Raw genomic sequence first — 23,309 nt, forward strand, 5'->3', positions numbered from 1 at the left:
CATAGGGATAGTTGAGCAAGTTTTAGAGAACCATTCATCATCAAGATTCTTTCTACACATAGGGGAAGCATCTCATTTGTACCTCTGCCATTGTTTCTTCCAAAGGGGAGGAACATTATTCAACAACATTGGGTCATCTTCTACATTGGAGCAGATATCATTGATTGACACTCTACATTTAAGGGGTGACTACCTTGTCTCCTTCTCTTTTATGGGGATGACTTTTTCCTCTTATGGGTTTTTTCCTTCTTCTCTTTTTTATATACTTGATGTATGTAGTAATGGGGGGGTCTTGATTACTCCATCCATCCATGCATCTTGATTTTTCGTCTCTCTTTTTGGTGGAGGGTTCTCCCCATGAGGTTTTCTGTCTTTCTCTAATTTATAAGAGATATCATTTTATTATGTACATGGGTACCTAACATGGCCTAGTATCTAGGACCCATCATGCATTTCATCCTACCTTTTGTAAGCTTAAGTGCATCCCCCTACATTGCACTTAAGGGGGGCTATTGGTGTAAATAAGTATTTACTATTTACACTATACTTAAGTTTATTTAGGTCAATGCATTATATTATTATTATTTTGGTGAGACACTTAGGAGTTTGTGTACTCTTATGAGTTTTCATGTTGATAATACATAAGTAAGAAAGTCTAATTTAGCACATGGTGTCTACAACAACACTAGAGTTTGCATAATTAACTAAGTTGTCATGTAGACAACATAGTTATTTGCACTCCTATTTTAGCACATGATGTCTACAACATAATTTTGTGTGCTACACCTTTGTAGGATTATCCTCTCATCATCACACTTACTCCTATGCTTAATGGAGGATAATCCACTACTATTGGACATGTGCCTAGTTGTAAGACTTATCATGTTACTAACACCCAGGCATTCTAGATGCATCATAGAGGCCTTTACATATAGGCATTTCTAGTGTACATATCAATAAATACATTGAATTGAATATCATATCATTAATTTGATCAGACTTTTTTGGTCTACTATTGTTTTTGTGCTTGATTTCCTTGGTCTTGGCTGAATATTTCCCTAAGGCAAATTCTTACAATCTAGAATAAGGATCCATATGATAACTCATTTTATGTGAAGGGGAGAGCGTAGATCTATCTTTCTATAAAATTATCGTTCCTTTAATTTAGGATCATATTGCGAGGAATGTTCCTTTGATACCTTAGACACTTCATTTTCTTATTCTCTACATCTAGTATTCAAACACTTGATCTCTGTTATATCAAAATTTTACTTTTATGACTGACTTCAAAAGTGTATTTGGGCATCTCTATAGAATATTTTCATATTATAGTCTTGTAGTTCTTTATTTTTTGAGTCTTAAGAGAAGTATCCTTTTATATTCACTTAGGATGAAAAACCCCTCTAAAATTAGTGCTTTCTGGGGGAAGAAACACTTTGAAGCATTTTCCCTTATTGTAATCAGATATCTTGAGATGATTTTTTGAACATGGATTCATGATTATGGGCTTAGATTAATTCCTTTTATTATCATGCCTACATGGTTTTTATGCATACATTTTTCTTTTATTGAGCATAATCCATGCTAGATTAGGAAAGATACCAAAATGCTTTCATTTCGATCAATTTGTAGCTAAAAAGCCACAAACCCATTTCTCTTCATAGAAATGGATTTTACCTCTGAATTTTGAATTAAAACCTTGAAATATTTGACTTTCATTTTCATAGATCTTTCCATCATAAGTCAAGAAAGAAAACATCTATGAATACTATCATGACTTTGGTCCTTGGGTACATTCTTGATAAACTTCACTAAGGGGAAAGCTAGTCGATTATTCAAAATACAAAGCAAATGAGAATGCTGGTGTAAGATAGAAGTTATTGAAATAGGAATTGACCTCTCACCAAGAAGATTCTTAAAACATATTTGAACCAAATCTAAATCATGTAAACCCCAAATGCATTAAAATGACAAGAAACCTAGATGGAGGGATAGAGAATAGTAAAGCAAGGGAGGTTCAGAAAAGATGCAAAGTGAGAGTCTTGGGAACTTAATGAGAAGTAAGTCACCTAAAGGCTATCTTGACAAGAAATCTTTCACAAAATCTTAATGAATACTACCAACTACACACTCATAGGGGAAAAACTGAAAGTTGGCAATAACTGGCTCTAACTAGGAATTGAGGCATTGCAAATGTCTGAGATGGGGCCTAGAATATTTGGTTTCAAACAACTAGAATGAAAAACTACAGTGGGAAAAATTAAAATAAGAACACAAAGGAAAGGAACACTAACCTAGCGAAGTAGGGAACAAAGCAAGGAAGAAAGAAGAAACAAAAGCCTATCTAGACTAAAACTAAATGTAGGTGCTACCTTCTTTGAATTATGAACTTGATATAGCTTTAGATCATTATTATTGTAAGACAATGGAATAATCTCTCTAGTGGGATAGATGGGAATGAAAGAGTTATTCTAATCTACTTGCATAATTATGAGAGTGTAGGACTTGAAAATAGGCTAATGTCTAACATACTATGAGCAAATCACAAGCTCAATAAATGCACATCAACACCCTCTAGTCTACTATGAAAGCCAAAGTAATAGAAAGGAACCAACACAACATTAGAAACCTCTTCTTTCATTTGTAGTTCCCATGTCCTTTCTTCTCCATATGATGTAGCTCCAAATTGCCTATAATGCACACAATTAGAAAGCAAAAGCCTATGGTAATGATGAAGCTATGAGAATACTAGAAAATGTGATTTAAGCTTGAGAGAATAAAAGTCCAAAAACCAAGGACTCAAGGACATAGGAATTAGGGACCTTAGAGACTAGAAATGAGAGCAAGAATGCTCATTTTATAATCATACAAAAGATTAGAGCATTGGATTTGTCACCTTGGACATGTGACTTGGTAAGAGATTCCTTGGAAAATCCATGATGCATATGACAGAAGATGACAAATGTAGGATTGTATTATACTTGGAAGTCAAACTTCACTAAGGATGAAGAGGATCTATGATGCATCATATGACACCTCTACCCCACTTAAAGCTAATAATCTATGACAATGGAAGCCAAATATGGATGTGTGTAAGAGAATAAGAATATATGGAGTATGACATATCTTAGCCAAGTGTTAATGGAGAATCCACAAGTTTTCATGCCCATATGTTATGATGATGTCAATATTTTGTGGAATATTTGAATTAAAAATACATTATTCCACAAAAATAAAAATTAGTGAAAATAGAATTTAGTTGTGTTTTGAAACATTATAGGCTTCAAATTACCCTGATGAGAATATGAAACATTTAGGGGTAGCTAACTCTCATCTTTAACATATCATTTCAAACATTAGGCCAACCATAAGGCTTGACCCTTCTTCTACTTCAAGCTTTGTAAAACCTAGGTGGGTGGACCTCAGATTCAACCAATATGGTACTAGTGCAAAAAATATATTCTTGAATCTTCTAAGAAGATTTAACCCTTATTTCTACTAATGACTCATGAAATGACATAGATCTATAGTAGAAAATTGCAAATCTAGGAAATTCACAAGCTGAGTTAGGGTTAGACTTTTCAGCTCTTCAACATGAAAGGGGAAAAGCATTTGATTAATATTGTTGAGTTCAACAAAACCCCTAATATACAACAATAATAGCTACTGATCATGTAGCTAATCAGTGCCTTATCTATTGGGCAATTCCATGAATCAATAACATACATATGGGTACCTAAGACATATTCATATCTTCAGATATTTGATCTATCTATTCACATTATGAATAGACATCTGTGTTCAATCTAGATCTCTTTTTTACCTTATATCCTCATCAATACACTTGCAACCCCGTTGGTTTCCCCGAAGCATTTACATAACTCCTTGAATTATAAGCAAAAATGAAACAACATACAACTTTAAGGGACTGCAACTATGACCTAGACTCTTTGTTCAAAGATAATAAAATATTGAAGCTCATTGAGAAAGGAGACAAGATTTAAAATGAAACTCAATCATTTGTTATTCTTTGTATTGATTTCCTTGAAATAATACATTCATATGCCTAAAATTGAAACACAAAAACACCTAGAAGATTTGAATTGTCTATATTCTATTCATTACTACTATTCATACAAGAAAAAATTGTTAAAGAATGGTATCTCAGATTTGAGAAAACTCAAGATTGGAACCAACTAGTTTCAAAGTGAAAACTTGAATCTTTACAATGGATGAAAGAAAGAAAGATATAGACTAAGATGAATTTCCATATCTAATCTTAGAATGACATGTGTCCACTTGGAATTCCATACCCTACAACTAAATAACCTCTCTCTTCTTTCAACCCATCTGATCTAATATGGTTTTCATCATCATCTTGTAACTAATTTGGAAATATCTCTATTGAAATGATGAAAACTTTTGTGCAACCAAAAATTTGGACTGCATCATGAAATGTTGGTAAAAACTTGGGTTTAAACTGAATAATGGTGACCAAAATTAACCCCAACTACATTCTTACCATGTTTTACCCATATTCAAGTCATTACCTTACTAGAAATCAAAACTAAATGTTGATACCTAAATGTGGTTGCAAGTTAGGAATTTGGGACAAAACCTACTGTAGCTTGAACAAACTATTTCTTGTGCAAAAACTAACCTCAAAATTAGAAAGTTCATCTTCTCCCAATTCTGGCAATATATAATATGTCTATATTTGCCTCTTAGAAGACCCCTAAATCTCAATTTGAAAAATACCCCCCTTGCATGGATCTATGACTGAACTTGAAATTCAAAAAATTTAAATAATTTCTAAAGTTTCAACTTTAAAATTAAAACCTTTTTGAATTTGAAAGACTTTTGTACATGCCCTGACAAAATGATTAATTTTTTTTTTTTTAAATATCTTTATTCTTGCTTCACCCTTGAATTTTGGGGTCAAAGTAGTTTTGACTAGGTGTGCCACGTGGTAGCACCCAATTGGTCCACCTTTGTACACCTTCCACCTCATTGCCACGTGGTGCTCTCCATCTTACCTGCATTTCTTAACTTGTGAGCAACTTTGACTCCTTCCAACACTCCTCAGTAAATATAATACTTTAATGATATTTTGCCTAAACTTAAGCCAATCACAACTAAACACTTTGATGTTTCCCTAAATTTTTTGAAAAACATGCCAAATGTTAAGAACATCTACAAAAACCAACACCTTCATTTTGATATTCACATGTTCTCTTCCATAGAAATTTGTGTATCCTCCAATTTGACCAAACAAAATGTGCCAACATTTAGATTAAAAAAGAAATGGCTAAAATTGATCACCTTTCCTTAGGAAACATTGAAAATAAACATAGTAAAACAAAAATAAAGCAATGCTATTAGTTTTCAATGAAATGATTAATCACAGTTTAAGTTTTAACCTTGGAATAGTTCTCGGACAAGATTCTTATAATATAATATGTAAAGAAGACTAACCTAAAGTTGAAATAAATGGAAGCAAAATATGTTAATAATAAATTTTAACTACCAATGAAATAAGAGGAAAAATAATTTCTTATGTTGAAAGATAGATTTTTAGAGTTGTGAAGGCATAGAAAAATACTTCATTTTGGAATTTTTTTCACCCTTGATTATAAGCACTTGAAAGTATTGACGCTGCAACATCATACCCAAAAAATGTACCAAAGAATACTAAACCAAAGCCTTCCTTGCCAATCAATGTATAATAAGTATTTGTCATAGCTTTAATTTCCCCATCCATATATTCTACCACCAAAATCTATGATATTCCTTTGTCTTCGACAAAGTGGAGTAGGTTATAAATTGATATCTGTAAGATACAAGAAGCACAAAAATTTATTAACAACACCTCCATTTTTCCAAAGAATAAAAGATATTAAGTACCTCCATAAGTGTGGGCTAGTGGTATACTTGGGCAGCCTCTCATGTGAGTTGATCGTCTATAAATGTATTTCCATAGGAGAAATTTTACAAGTACCACTACAATTAGGCATGCACCAACCAAACATGCCATAATAATTTTTAAAATTTTATTGCTTCTATTGACCAATGAAAAATTACATGGAGATGGTCTTAAGTGTAGAATAAATATGAAGGATAAGTAATTTTTCTATCTATAAAATTGGACATTATTTTTGCGGCAAAAATGGTGCAACATAGTCTATATGTATCATACTTATGAAAGGTCTAATCCTAGCATGTTTAAGATGGGCAATTGTAAAAATTAATACTATTGTAGTCACTGATTATTAATCTCCTATCGTAAATGATTATTAAACTATTGAGAATAAATTCACAACTAATATCAAAAAATAACATAACAATGACTTCACCAATAAAATATGGAAAGAAATTCACAACACAAAGAACACAATGTTTTTGGACAAATTGTCTATGGAAAAACCCCTAAGGAAAAACCAATTCTATAGATGGAAAATATATTAAATTCAACAAATCAAGAGATGCAAAATTCCTTGCCCCTCACTAGCAAAATTCAAACAAACTCATAATTTATCCTATTAATATTCCCCACTACTATCCTTGATGATATTATTGTGCCCTTGCTAACACTGCAAGACTATTTGCTTTCACTACAAACTCATTTACTAAGACTGCAAATTCTTCTACAACTCTTCTTATTCTCTATTCTATTCTCCAAATTCCTCCCTTGACCCACTTTTTATACTAGCTAACCAAGAGGTTTCTAGTTGTTTTTTAATCAAGACAACCTAACCAACAAGTTTCTACTTGCTTCTCAATTAAAAAAACCTAACCAATAGGTTACTATTTTCTTCTAGATGGGGTCAATTAATTAACAAATATTTTCTAATTAATCACATACAGACAAACAACTATCTAAGCAACCTAAAAAAAAGACTCCCTCTTAGCGAGGATGATGTTTTCCATGACAACCAACTTATCTCTGAAGAAGATGAATTTATTCTTCCCCAATACCTTAGTTAGAATGTCTACCACCTTCTCCTTTGTAGGTATCTATTGTAGCTGAATAACCTCCTATTGTATACAACATCTGATACAGTGATATCTAATGTCTATATGTTTAGACCTCTCATGAAACACTAGATGCTCAAAAAACTTGATGCAACTCTCATTGTCATAGTGTCTAATAGCAGTCTTAACCTTCTGACCAAACAAGGCTATTAACAAATTTCAAAGACATATAGATTCACATGTTGCCATGCAATTTTCTATTATTTTTCTTCTTCTTAACTCAGGGCCATGGATTTTTCCCTCTTGCTAAGTCAAGATACACCTCCTAATCCCAAACTCAAACAACACCTTGAAGTTTTCCTATATTTGTTATACTTCCTACCCAATCTGCATCAGTATAGACCATCAACCTAGTACCTTCACCTTGGACATATCTAATCCCATACCCAATTGTATGATGAAAGTAACACAATACATGCTTGGTTTTTGTCAAATGTGCTATCTTTGGTTTAACCATGAACTAACTAAGTGAATTTACTAAAAATGCAATATCTAGCCTACTATTGGAAATGTACATAAGTCAAACAATCAACTATCTATATAAGGTGGGATCTACATCCTTCTCCTTGGATGTATCTACCTTCCTCCAATTTGTGATCATGGGTGTAGACATGGTTTTGCAATCCTCCATCCCAAATCTCTTCAAGATATCAATGCAATATTTTCTTTGATCAAGAAAAATCTCTCCATTTTTCTACCACACATCTATGCCTAGAAAGAAGTGCATAAGTGCTAAGTCCTTCATCTCAAACTATTTTGCAATATCCCTCTTGCTGTCCTCTATGAGCCCTACTGAACTTGTAAGAAACAAGTCCTCCACATAAAGAACAAGAATGAGAATCTCATCACCAACCATCAAGTAGTAGAGGTAAGCATTGGCTTTACTCTTCACAAAGGCCATTTCTTGCAAGTATGTATCAATGCACTCATACAATTCTCTAGGAGCTTACTTGAGTTCTTACAATTCTCTCTTTAATCTATGCACATGGGTCTCTTTGTTGTATGCTATAAAGCCTTTTGGTTGCTCTATATATACCTCCTTTAACTCACCATTGAGGAATGTTGTCCTGAAATCCATTTGATGGATTTGCCATCCCATATGTCCTACAAATGAGTTCATAACTCATATAGATGTATACATATCCACAAGAGAAAATGTCTCCTCATATTTTATTCTCTCCTTTTCAGAGATCCGCTTGGCTATGAATCTTGCCTTATATTTGTCAATGCTGAAATTTGCACCATGCTTTATCTTATAGATCTAGGGTGATCCAACAACTATCCTATCAATTGGTCTATGAACTACCTCCCACACATCATTCTACATTATTGAGGGATACTTCTCAACCATAGCATCTCATCATACCAAATTCTTTATAGCCTCTTGATAGATGTAAGGCTCATTATCTACCAACTAACCAACTAATTCCACACAGTCATTGAACTTGGCTAGTTTTCTCTACTATCTAGTACTCTTCCTAGGAGCTCCCAAAAACTTGTAAGTATCCCTTAATGTCTCTTGAACCTTGGAGTTTTTGCTGCCAATTATGGAGGATGAAATATCAACCTCTAAGTCTTCTAGATGAATTTCCTATTGCACCTATTGCTCCATACTCTATGAATCTTTACCACCTGAGCCTACACTTGTGTTTTGTTTCCCTTGACTGGGTGTTGGAGCTTTTGTTGGATACTCACTCTAATAATCTACTGGAAAATCTCTAGACCTTCTAAATGCCTTGTTCTCCATGAACTTAACATCATGTCTGACAATAGTTCTTCTAGTCCATAGAATAAAAATCCTATATTCCTTTGAGGTTTCATAGTACCCAATACAATACTCCTTCTTTGATGTCTAATCTAACTTGGTACATGTATCACCTGGACTATGACAATATGCCAACTCCCAAATAGTCTAAGATGGCTAATATTAGGCTTCTTTCTTGTGAAACTTGCTCTAGTGTCATCCTTCCTAGTACCTTGTGTGGAATCCTATTTTGAATGCACACTATTGTACTACACACTTTTTCCTATAAGTAGTGGGGCATATCTTGGTTATGTAGCATACCTCTTGCTACCTCAAATATAGAATGGTTCTTCCTCTTAGCAACTCCATTTTTATATGGATTGTAAGGAACAATCCACTCTCTCTTGATTCCTTCTTTGGTACAAAACACCTAGAAGTTATTTCCTTCGTACTCATCTACATTGTTTGATTGAAGAACCCTTATCTTCCTTCTTGTAAAGTTCTTTAGTAGACCCTTGAACTCTTGGAACTAACTGAAAACCTCATCCTTGGTCTTTAAGAAGTATATCAAGGTCTTCCTGGAGAAATCATCGATAAAAGTAAAAAAGTACTCATATCCTCTGATAGAATTTTTCAACATAAGTCCACACATAGTTAAATTTAGTAGATCAAGAATACCTTCAAATGTGATGCCACTCCTTGTAAAAGATGCTCTTGTAAACTTCTCCAACATGCATCCCTTACATATATCATCATGCTTTGTGCTCCCCTCTAGAACACTTTTCATTATCTCACAAAGAAATTTGAGTGCTCCATGATGAATATGGCCCATCCTCATATGACATACCTCTCCAAGATCTCTAGGATTGTTGTTGCTCATGAGTTCCTTAGGAGTATCAAACTACAACCTATAAAGGCAACCACTCCTAACTCCAATAGTTATGGGTGATTTCAAATCCTTGTGCTTTATTAACACAAGTGTCCCTCTAAAGAGTAAATTATACCCCCAATCCTAAAGAATATATACCAAAATCAGATTCATACCTAAGCCTGACACACATATAACACATCATGAACTAGAATTATCTTTCTATTCTCCCTCTAAAAATGAATAGTCGCTTTCCCAATTGGGTTGATTTTGAACAAGGTTTTCATAGAGATTTGGATATTGGTGTTCTCCTCTTGATAACTAGAGAAGTACTCTCTAACTCCTATAATATGAAATGATGCCTTGCTATCTATATACTAGATAGTCTATGAGGTTAAGCTCATCATACAAGCTATAAGCACAAACTCATCTTCCATCTACTAGAGATTTCTTCTACACTTGCTAAAGCTACCACCTATTTCTTTGTCTTCTTCATTTCTAGAAAATCACTAACATAGTGACCATGTTCATGACATCCAATGAAATTGACCTTATAAAGGTCCTTCTTCTTCTTAATTTGAGAATTTGATCCTTTCCTAGATCCATTTTGTGCTTTTCCTTTCCCTGCTAGGGAAACATTCTCCTATTCCACCTCACTTATCTAACTCTATTCCACCTCACTTATCTAACTCTTGTTGCCCCCATTGATAATACTATCTAAAATCCTCTTGAGTAAAATTAGCACATATTCAATCCCAACTTGATAAGGTATCTCCTCCACTGACACCTTGAGCAAAGACACTCTACTATTTAGAAAACTCATTTAGGGCTATTTTCAATAGCTTTTCATCATTGGGACTATCTCCAACAGCTGCTAACTCATCCTTGCCAAGTTTAAGCCTAGTGAGGTAACTTTTAACATCTTCTCCCTGGTTCATTCATGTGTTCTTTAGCTTCTCTCTGATAATCATCTTCCTTTTTGTGGTAACATTCTGGTATAGATTCAAAATGGCATCCCACATCTTCTTCATTGTATCTAACTCTGAGATATGTGGAATAATATGATTCTTGACAACATTAATTGTAATCTTCCTTGACTTGATATTCTTTTTCTTATATGATGAAAGCTGTGTCATATCCATTGGTACAACTAAAACACTAGTAACATAATCCTTGATACCATTCTCTCTCAACAATAAAGAAATTTTGGCCTTCTAGACACCAAAATTTGAGGCACCATCCAATCTATCTTGATCTCTCGAACAAGATAAATCTATCTCAGAGGATTAAAGAAAATATAAATCTACAGAGATCAATCTAGGTTATATAAACCCTCAATTTCTTTCCTAGGGAAATGCTCTTCTACCCTCAAAAATACTTTGATACCATGTGAAGAGTAACATCATTACAGTCACTGATTATTAATCTCCTATTGTAGATGATTATTAAAATACTAAGAAAAAATTCATAGCAAATGTTGAAAAATAACACAACTACAACTTCACCAATAAAATATGGAAAGAAATTCACAACACAAAAAAAATTTATTTTTGGGCAAATTGTCTCTGGAAAAACCCCCAAGGGAAAACTAGTTCAATTGATTGAAAATATATTAACTTAAAAAAATTAAGAGATACAAAATTCATTGCCTCTCGCTAGTAGAATTCAAACAACCTCCTGATTTCTCCTACTGATATTCCCTACTGCTATCCCCAACTCTATCATTGTGCCCTTGCTAACACTACAAGACTATTTTCTATCACTACGAACTCATTTGTAATACTGTAAATACTTCTAAAAAATTTGTTGTTCTCCATTCTATTCACCAAATGCCTCCGTTGAACTCATTTATATACTAACTAACCAAGAGGTTTCTAGTTGCTTCTTGATCAAGAGAACCTAACCAAAAAGTTTCTAGTTACTTCCTAAACAAGAATTTTCTAGTTACTTTTCAATTAAAATAACCTAACCAATAGGTTACTAGTTGGTTCTAGAAGGATTTAATTAATTAACAAATACTTGATAAGTAGGAGATAATTTCCACAGCAAGTCAAATTGTGATGTGAATATTAGGATTTAACTGTGTGATTTTTTGAGTCAAACTCATTGACCCATATTTCATGAGTAGTGATTCAACACGAATCCATCTCTCATGAGAATAAATGGAACACTTAACACTCATTGGATCTAGGTGATGCTCACAGAGGTGAAGCACCGGGACTTCCCGGGAGGTCACCCATCCCAGTACTACTCCAGCCTGAGCGCGCTTAACTACAGAGTTTCCTCCATTATTAAACCCAAAGCTTGCAACCTCATTTGTAAAATCTTCACCAAGTGTTGTGCCTTATGAACCATTCATTAGAAAGCCCCTTAAGCTCATCAATTGATAAGTAGGAGATATTTGTGCCTTATAACAAATATTTGCTAAATAATCACATATGGACGAACAACTATCCAAGCTACCTAAAACTAAGAGCGACATAGTTCCAAGAAATTTTTTGTTCTCCAAATGCCTAGTTAATAATGAAAGGTCTAAGTAACTTTCAACCTACATTCATAAAAAATATTTTTTCATGGAGAGTGGAATTATCAAAGTGGTAAAATATTAAAATTTATTGCTTCCTAGCAGTTGGAAATGATACAATAAAATTTAGCAGGTAGAAATGATATTGTAAATTTAATCATTGTTATATTTTACAATGCCTAGTTCTCGTACGAAGTGTTGAAAACACAAATGATATGAATGCCTTTTCCTTTTACATTTACTATGTTAGTAAATAAATTTTCCATTTACAAAGAAATAAAATATATGACTCAAAACAACCAAACAAATGAACAAAAAGATACTAACAATTGGATGAGTTATCATTAATTGATAAATATCCTTTGAATTGAGAGGTATAGCTCTCTCTTTTAAAGATTTACAATAAATTGATTTACTAGTTATGCCTTTTACCTAAAGACATGAAGGTTTTCTAACATCTACCAATCAACATGGAACGAATGTGGTTATAAGTTTTAGGACAAATAAAAAGGGTACACGAAATAGCCACATGACCCTTTATTGAACCTTTCACGTAAAGAAGGAAATGAAAGAGATTAAATGTTTCATTTCGACAAGCTATTAGCAATATGACTATATTTGAATGAGCTTTTTAATGTTTAATCCAACTAGGAACATATCATAAGGTTGAATGAGCTTTTTAATGATAGGCCAACAATCTCAACTGATATTGAGTATAATGATATCCAAAACTCTACTAATAGGTGGTTTCTCTTTAGTGTCAGTGATCAGTTCATTGGAACTTAAATAAGTAAATGCTTCCTTATGCTCACTTCTTAGATGATCAATGATTAAAGGACTCCATTTTTTAAAGTTCATTTTTGTCAACGGGGGTCTAATTCATTGACATGTGCGACAAAACTCTTCCATGAAATCAATGAATGTTAGCACCACACAAAATGCAAGAGAGAATCAAAGAAACCACCCCTAATGGATGATTCAAGCACTTGATAGCCACTTGGCAATTTAAGGCCTATTTTTGCTAGTAGTATTTTTGTCCACACAAGCCTATATTCTGATTGCAGATTTGGAAAGTAGACAAAAAATTATTGTCCACACAAGCCTATTTTGTGTTTGGATTTATTTTAATATTTTTAATAAAGACAAAAAGTTGATGGATATTCATCTTGTGTTTGGTTTAAATAAATTAGATTATTTAGTTTATTTTAATTTTTTTGTTTAATTTTTATTAGAATTATTTATGAACATATATAGATTGTAACATCTATACTTTTATTTACAATAATATGAGGAAGCATACATTTAAACTATAAGCCTCCTAATTTTAATTTGACTAAGCAATCATATATAGGAGATCTCATTCGTCTCTATCTTTATATAGCAGATCTTACTTATATGAGTCAACATATATCTAAACTATTTGAACCTTAATAGATGACTTTCTATATTTCATGTTAACATTCTCACTACTTGTACTCAATCAATTGAATATTAATCCTTTGACATTCAACCTTTTAACATACAAACTTAACATTCCACTTAAAATGATGAAAAATAAAGAAGAAAAAAAAATTCTAAAATCAGATGACATTTTTGTTAATATATAATTACCTTGCTTTTTCGCTAATTTAATTCCAACTTCTAATCATCGCTCTTTTTTCCATAACTTATTTCCACATACAATTTTTATTTTTTGAAGAAGGCAGGGACCTACTCTTTGTTTTGCCTTGTGAAAAATTAAATAAAAAATTATCATATGATTGTTTTTGTATTGGAGACTTATCATTTATGTGTCGTTTATTGTTGATGAGGCAGCATGATTTTATGCCGATATCAAGGGCTGACAGATATCTTTGTTAGTTGGATTAAAAAGTAGCCTTCTTACGACTTTCTTGTCACTCATCTCAAATCATGTTGATAAATTATTCTATTAGAAAAAAATTAGATGAAACATCTCCATAAGACTCGTAGAATATTCTGTTTAGGCCGACCTTGAATCTCGTCCTTTTTATCACACTTCCCAAATTTTAAACTTCCATATAATCAAATAATATATCATCAGCCTCGTCAATTACCGAACAATTCACACCACCACTGTGCCCGAGACTCTGGGAAACGACGTTAGTGGTAAACAGTGCCAGTTGAAAAACCCAATGTAAATTTTGAAAGAGAGGTTCGAGAAATTATGAAAATTCACCATCGAAATGGTGGCGGTACAATTATCTCGGTGAGGGTGGTATTTGGCACATTCGAGCTTATTTTATTCCTGCTATTTTGAACGTGGAAATGGTCGTATTTGGCAGATGTAGTCATTCTAACACATGGGAGGAAGACTTTCAAGCATGCTCTATATAAATATGATAACTCATTCTCATTAACAAACAAGCGAATTGGAGTTTGAGCAGAAGATCTGGGATAATTGGGTGATTGAGACAATGATGATGAATTCATTGTTGGGTATTTTAGCTGGGTTATGGATGATCAATTGTTTGGTTGCAGCTGAAAATGTGCCGGCCATGTTTGTTTTGGGAGATTCGTTAGGAGATGCAGGGAACAATAATTACATTCCTCACTGTAAAGCCCGCGCAAACTTCACACCTTATGGCGTCTCCTTTTTCCCCCACCCAACTGGTCGCTTTACCAATGGCCGCACTGCTTTTGATTTCCTAGGTAATTGGTGTCATTTATTAATTTGGATTTGGATGTTTTTTAAATTTTGATGGAGGGTTCAAATCTGTGAGGCGATCCAGTGATCTGCGACCTATCAATCAGTGAAGGCCACACATAGACTTACTCGTGCTCGTGCCTCAAACTTCTTTGGCTTAGAGCCAAGGAGTGAGGGGTATCCACACTGTCAAAATCACCATGATGTCAGAGCCTTGCACTCAGCAAGACTTGATCCCTGGTGGACTCTTTGTGAGCCATTCAACTTCACCAGTAAACCAAGAGCCTATTAACAAGATTTGGATGTTTGACTGCAGTTCTCTTATTAATCTGTATTTTAAGCTTTACCCATTGTACACAAATGTATTTTTAGCTTGCCCATTGTAATTTTAGCTTTGTACCTATTAATTATCTGTTACAAATTTATGGTTGCAGCTACCTATTTGGGGTTCCCCTTTATCCCACCATATCTGCAGCCAAAGGCGAATTTTAGCAGAGGGATAAACTTCGCATCAGGAAGTAGCGGATTGCTTGATTCAACAGGAGCTGGACAGGTATGCTGTGTTTCTCAATCTTTTCATTCGGAAACAAGGCTTTAGTATGGAATCAATTAGGATAAAATAGTTAGTCAGGATTAGTGAGTGGTTTTGGATGTCTCGGATAAACATTCTCAGTAGGTTGTGGTCTGATAATGGAACACAATCTTAAAATACATGGCAATGCACTTTGGCTTACAAATATTAAAACAACAATGGCTATAGCAGATGTTTTCAGAATAGCTTTGAATGAACTAAAAATTATGGAATAGAAATCTAGAAATGGCTTTTCCAGTTAATTAGATGTTATATGTAAAATAGATTTTGTTAGTAAGAAAAAAATCAATTTTATTTTGGGTTATTTGTCAAAGAGTTGTCTTTTTTCAGCCTAGTAACTGTTTAGGCTGACTCTGCATATTTAGATCTCCTAAATTATAAGTTGAATAATGCAGATTTTTTAGGTAACTTGGGAGCTTAAAGCTTAAATCTAAGGTTTCAGTGTTTGGATATTAACAGATCTCTCTGTAGAGGCAGCGGAACAAAAAGAGATGAAAAATGTCATTTCATAACAGTCTTTCATACCCGTTATGTTCACCCCCAATAATAACTCCCAAAGAAAACCAAAAAATACCGATACTTGTGATAAAATGTTCCAATAGTTGTGAACAGAGACACTAAGAGCTAATAGGCTCTATGGTGAAAAACACCAACAACAAATGCAAATCTCAAATTTGATTCTTAATCTTCAAAATCGTTTCTTTGAAATCTCAATTATTGCTAAAATCTAAAACATTAATTAGTCCATATGAAATTTATTGTTGCACCAGATCTGCTTTGCAATGCCAGACCAAGCTAAGATCTCTGATATTCTAACGTTTATCCAACTAATAGATCTAAAAATGAAAAAGGTGAAAAAAAAATCAGTAACTTAATAACAGAAAGTTGAGAAACAAATGAAAAGTGTTGACTCTTGAATAGTACATGAAAATTCTACCTTTTCCTAAAATTGAAATTTTGATCGAATATAAGACTCTGTATCCTTCAAGACTTCAAGTTCACGGTTTCAAAAGTTTCTTAAAAAATGCCCTTTGAAATGAAATATCCATTTTATTTCCTTTTCAAACCTATTAGCCTTGCAACTGAAGACATTTATTCATGCATCATCTCTTGTTATACACTTCAGTTATCATGTTATTTCTTTTGTTTGCATATAAACTGCCATTGTATGTGTAGCGTTTTTCATGATTGGAATCATTTCCATTTCTTAATTTTTGCTCGTGTATGGATCCAGTTGCTGTCCCGAGAGCTTGCACTTACCCAAAGTTTCCTTTATTGACCTCTCTTATGTAGCAGCATATTCTCAATGCAGCCAGCAGCCTTGACTTACAGCTGTTAGATGCTGCCATTTTTAGTTTCTATTTTTGGCTGAGATGATTAATTCAAAATTACCTAATTCTGAGCATATACAGATTCTCATTTTGAGATAAGAGTGATTTTTCTTACTTTCTCAGTATGAGCTCTGTTTTTTAATCAGTCTCCATCAGCAACAATCTTCCATTTTGAAAATCATATGAGATTGAATGTTTGCAATCCAATTGCCCCTTTGTTCTGATTGCTGCAATAAATGTAGCAATATATTAGTCAATATAAAATATTTTTATACAACGTAGGCATTTCTCAGAAAGTTGTTCTATGTGCTATTGCCAATGTCAAGAGTAATCTAGACTAAAAAAAACCAAAAAAAAACAACAACCTTGAGGGAGATGGAAGGTCTTATTACTTTAGCCTGGCGCAATGTAGTCAGAAGCCAAAGGTTTTTTCTTGAATATGCTGAAGTCAGGAGTGGAAGGAGGTTAAGACCCATTCTCTTTAATCTTCAGGCCTCTATGTCTTTTTGGGTTCTGCTGATAAAAATTTTGGTCTATGATTGAGTTTGATGTAAAAGTTCCACTCTTCAATTGACATAATCAAAACTGACGTATTCCTAATAAATCAGGTCAATTGAATAACTTTTTTCCTCAAATTCTTATATACCACAACTTATGTATTGATAGACCCTATAAACTGAAATAGTTGTTTCCCACAACTTATGTATTGATAGATCCCATAAACTGAAATAGTTGTTTCCCTTCTTATGTATTGATGCATCCTAAAAACTGAGAATAGAACTTCTTTATGATTTTTCCTTAAACAATTATATTAATATTAAAAAATTACTGACAAATAAATACTCAAATTAGAAATTGGAATTTTTGATAATGTAAAATTATCATTCCACCTAACAATTATGGCATGCTAGCACGTTTGTATTTAGGTGTTTTTTTTAATATGGATTCAATTAGATATTTTCCTTTGTCCCTCTAATCCTCTTCAATCTTGCAGAATATTATCACAATGAGTCGGCAAATATTTCAGTTCCAACACTTTGCTTATATTTTGAGAAAGACACACCCATCTAGAGGTGCACAAGCAAAATCCTTCATAAGCAACTCTTTATATTGCATTACGATTGGAGGCAACGATATTGGTGCCTATATTGCCAATACAACTCTCCAAAACACCACTACTCCTCAACAGTTTGTTACATTGCTCATCTCCAAATTTGATCAGTACATAGAAGTAAGTTTCAAATTTGACACTTATATTATCGAAAAGAAAATCTACAAATTTTCTGGAAAATTTATATGATTATTAAAATGCAACTTGATAGGGGCTTTATAAAGTTGGGGCGAAAAAATTCCTTGTAGTGGATATTCCAGCAGTGGGATGTACTCCTTATACAAGACTTCTTGGATATAGTATTGCCAAAGGTGCATGTTTGGAAAGTGCAAATCAGCTGGTTGTGGCATATAACACTGCATTGGAGTCACTTGTGGATCGACTCCGTCAAAAGTTAGCTGGAGTAACCATCATCCATTTCAAAACTTATGATTATTTTATCAACATAGTTCAGAACCCTGAAGCCTATGGTAAATTACATTCTTACCCAATTTCTCAAACATACGAATTTTTTGTTTGAAAACATTTTAATGATTAGGTGGCTCGAGCTGTTTGTTTGAAAAGTTATTAAGGATTAGGTGGCTTGAAGGAAAAATAAATCTCATGTAAATTTGTGGATGCAGGATTTAAGAATGCAAGCTCAGCATGTTGTGGATCAGGATTGTTTAATACACAAGTAAGTTGTGGAAAGACAACGCCACAGAATCTATTTTGTAATGATACGAATGCACATGTGTTCTGGGATGGAACCCATGCCACTGAAAGCGTTTATGTCTTGATTTCACGCCAGATTTGGAGAGGAAATTCTTCATATATTTCCCCATTCAATCTCTCTACACTTGTCTCAGGAGAAAAGGTGTCTGGTTAATAATGGTGATGGTGCACAAACACCCTCTCTCTTTAATGTAACAATAATTTTTCATTGTTTACAGTAATAAACAATGCCATGCCATATATAAACATATGGAAGATAGGGCATGGTGTGTTATTATCAATAAATTGTTATTCCTTATAATAATAAACATTATCATGCCATCATATGGAGATGAGGCATGGTGTATTATGATGTCTTAGTATTTTGTTTTGTAGAGAATAATTACATACATTTATACATAGTTTCTTATTAAAGGAGGTATGATAAAGGTCTTGAATTCAATAACATCAAATAGAAAACAATACTCTTTTGCTATGGTCCAATATAATCAAGTATCAAAAAAGACCATCTCTAGCACAAACTAGTAGAGACCCACTAAAGAGAAAAACTAAATTAAAAATAAGGTAAAGTACTATGAGTATCAGAGTCTAACTTATTAGCCAAAACACTTAGCTAATAATCCAAAAAGATAACTGAGTCGTAGAGTACTTTCCATTAACAAGATTTGGATTTAACATAACAATTTTAAAATTGTGTTGCGAAATTACAAGTAGGAGTACAATAACCACAAAAAGAAAATAACTAAAAGTATGAGCAACATTAAAGCATAAGCAAAAAAAAGGAAAACAAAGGCCCAGAGACTCTATGCCTGCTTGATGTTCTCCTAGCCCTTGACTAGTACATGAGATCTCTGCACATACATTATCCTTTTGCAAACTAGCTTTATTGAGTATTCTTTGACCCGTGATAGTGCCAAAGATGGCCTTCCACATCATTTCTTTTTGGACCCTACATATAGTTGAAATGACCACATTAAGCTCGATGCTAGTAATGACATTATCAAACTTATTGTTAAGTGATAACACTTTTTCATTGAGGTCATTGATTTTTTCTTCCAAGTCTCTTTTAACTTTTTCAATATTAATATCTGCAAAAGGCATGGGATTGACTGGATCCTTAATTTCCTCGGCCACAAGCTATGAAAAATGGGGGTTTCAACATTTATATATAGTTTTTTCAATGGATAGCAATACATATCAAACTTTATTAAACAAGCATATTTCTAAAGGTTTATAATATGAAAGTAAAAGAGTTCTAATTGTAACCTAATTTTAAAAAGCTAGTTACAAGCAATAACATACAGGAGTTGGAGGAGCGATGGATGATTATGATCTATATTACAGATGTTTGTTAGGAAATTTAATTGTCTTCCAACTATTTTCTTATTAATAATCCACAAGCTCTTACAGATTATACTTTAATTAGTTATTAATTTATATAATATAAATATAACTAATCATGATATCAATAAAATTGGTAATAATAATAATAATAACTACACCATAAATGAACTAAAATTTTTATTATAGATAAAAGCTTAAATGATTTAAATGTCTTCAATGCAACTAATCTTGTAAATGAACTTATAATAGAGTTATTGGATGCTTGACCAACATATATATAGTAGTTATAGTAGCCAAGTGGTCCCCATTTATCATTTCTTTTCAACAAAGTTATTTTGTGTAGTGCTTTACTAACATGACTATTTATGTATTTATCAATCATCTAATAACTCATGTCTACACACCTTTTCTCATTTTATTCTCTATTACATATTATAGCTTCATAGGAAAACTATATTAATTGAAGTAGCATATTTTTCTATTGATGATTTGTGGAAATGATGAATTGCATGTGCATAAGTTATAATAAGAAAAAGAAATCCTATGATATAAGATTTTGTAAATGTAAAAGAGAATTGTGTACTTAATTATCACTCCTGCCTAAATCATTTTAAATAATTTGTGTATTGAATGGAAAACTTATTTATAATCATTAACAAGAATGTTTTATTTGATATTAGAATGCATAATAATAAAAATTAATTTTAGAACTAGGGTTTTTTAATTGTGATCCACACAAATAATGGGTTAAAAGGAGAAACGCAAAATGCTTATGATGCTCTACACTAAACATACTCTCTTGAATGCTGAAATTGTTTGAAAAGGACAAGAAGTTTTGATAAAAAATGGAGAGTGCATTACATTTTTAAAAATGTAAACAACAATAAAATTACAATAGTCTAATTAATGAAGAATTTAATATTATTTATTGATGCAATGGATTTATCATAACACTTTATAATAACTTATTCCAATTAAATGACAAATAGAGCAACATGAAGCTTACATGAAGATCATCAAATACAACTCATAGTTTTTGCATTTAAGGCTTGCACATTTAAGGTATTCTATGCTTAGTACTTTCCAAAATGTATATGGTTAGAGGATTACCAACTATAATAGAGCCTAATGCAAACTATAATGTTATTTTTTTTGGAAACCAACATAGGTGGCCCTTTTAGCAAAAGGAACTCTAGATCAAAAACGAAACATTCAATTTGGTACATATAAAGCTATTTGACTCTATACAAAATTCATTATGGGAGTAAATCACTATCTTAAGCCTTTATTGATGACTATAGTAGAAATAAATGGGTCTTATTTTTGATGCATACAACTAAAGCCTTTAATAAAACAATTGAAGTCATCTTTGAGAAAGAATGTGGATACTCAATCAATGTTGGATTAGATAGAGAAGAAGAATATGCATCATAATAATTTTTTTTTTTTTTTTTGGGTAGGAATGAAGTTATCAAAAAAGATTTTGTAGCAACCTATGTTCCATAAGAAAATAGAGCAACAAAGAAAAAGGTAAGAATTTTATCAAGATAACAAAACATCAAAAATAATTATTATTGTGAAAAAAATGACAAAAAGTACACACTAGATAAATTTTGTTTAAAAGCCATATGTTCTAGTGGATACCTCCTTAGCTATTTTAGTAATAAAAATTTAGATGGGGTGTGTGCATAAAAAAAGAGGGACAAAAAAGGCAGTATAAGACGTTTAAAAAAAAAAACTAAACTCAACAAATTCTAAACTTTGAAGAGAAATTAAAGATAGATAGACTCAAAATGTAAAGATGTGACAAGAACAAGAGTTTTAGTACTCTAAATCTAGTTTCTAAACTACTAATTTATTTTGAAAATAGTGAAGATTAAGGATCTCCAAACAAGGGAACAAAAAAATTACTAATATTTTTTGCGAAAAAAAAAACACAATGTATAATGTGCTCCTCCTAAAATGTAAACATACATACATACATACATACATACATACACACATACATACATACATACATACACATATGCATGCATACATACATACACATATGCATATATATATATATATATATATATATATATAAAATTTGATGGTAAAGACTAGGGTCAACATCTTTAGAGTCTTTAGTTTCTTATTTATATATATGTCTTGAGTGAGAAATTAGATAATGACACATAGTTTATCCCATTTTTATATTAACTTTTTGATGAATGTATGATTTTTTACAAATTTCCAAAGTGGTCTAAAATATCATATTGTATGATTTTGTATTTGTTTAACAGACCACAAACTTGACAAGGAGAACACACCAAAAATGTGATTTTCATTAATTTTAAATTTTAGAAATCATGTCACATACATGTTTGAATTCACCAAGCCTAAGGATTGGATTTTTCTTGTTGGAAATTATGTTGCAAACCTATTTGAATCATTTAATTCTCTATATGAGATTGGCAAGGTAAATCTAATCCTTAGGCTTGGTGGATCTTAATGCATTCAATAGGGCATACACCCTATCTAAAAGATTGCATTTGAAACACACATAGAGTTTGGCTTAGCTACATCAAATTTTATACACAGGGAGAGAATCCTAGATAAGAAATGTACATTTGTAAAATTAAGAAAATGAGAGAGAGAGGGGAGATATATTATGCGTGTGTGTGAGAGAGAGTGAGAGAGGGGGGAGGATGGAGGTCATGAAAATGGTATCTAGAGAGAAGAGAGAGTGAGAAGTGGGTGAGAGAGATGTTTTATAATAAGTCACTCCAAAGGGTCTATATTAAAAAATTGTAAGAGTTTGAATATTATTCCTTTGAATGGTCCTAAGTGGTTGTAAGAGGTCTTAATGGGTCCTCTAACAAATTAATGTGTCCTAAGACTCCTTAAAACCCCTTACATCCCATAAGATGTATGGTAGAGGGTGTTGGGAAATATTAATATATCCTAAGACCTCCTATTTCCCCTTAGGACCCTTTACAATCCTTGGGAATTCATCTTAGTGGTCCTAAATAGCCCTAAGGGTGTTCGAAAGTAAACTCCACCAAGTTAACTTAGAGGGGAGGGGTTATAGAGGGAGTGGGGAGGTGAACGGTGCAGGAGCACCCATGACACAAATGAAATCAAAGGGTATAGGATCACAAGATGGTCAATAATTTATATTTCTAATGTAATGGGTCTAATACATGTGTTTTGAATCCATTTTGACTCATTTGTAAGGCTATGAAGCCATTGATGTACATGAATCACCAAAAGTCCTAGTTATGAACTTAGTTTGGTCATATGGTCAAAAGTGTTAAAATGAATGATGAAAGGTTAAACATATAGAAAAGGTAATTTTTACTCCATTTTGATATTATTTGAGGCTTAATTCAAAGTCCTAAG

The 23,309-nt window shown here is 32.7% G+C and overlaps 1 protein-coding gene across 1 annotated transcript; it reads left to right on the top strand.

The window, feature by feature from the left end:
- The first annotated feature begins 14,533 nt into the window (after positions 1-14,533).
- LOC149545900 (GDSL esterase/lipase 6-like) lies at positions 14,534-18,940 on the top strand. Its single transcript, XM_089794507.1, has 5 exons — positions 14,534-14,838; positions 15,268-15,386; positions 17,751-17,987; positions 18,079-18,337; positions 18,491-18,940. Exons 1-5 carry the CDS (start codon positions 14,604-14,606, stop codon positions 18,733-18,735), a joined length of 1,095 nt encoding a protein of 364 aa, XP_089650633.1. The 5' UTR covers positions 14,534-14,603; the 3' UTR covers positions 18,736-18,940.
- The last annotated feature ends 4,369 nt before the right edge of the window (positions 18,941-23,309 follow it).

Source organism: Cupressus sempervirens, chromosome 7, assembly GCF_028749045.1.
Source record: "Cupressus sempervirens isolate cs-2001-9-10 chromosome 7, ASM2874904v1, whole genome shotgun sequence".
NCBI lineage: Eukaryota > Viridiplantae > Streptophyta > Pinopsida > Cupressales > Cupressaceae > Cupressus > Cupressus sempervirens.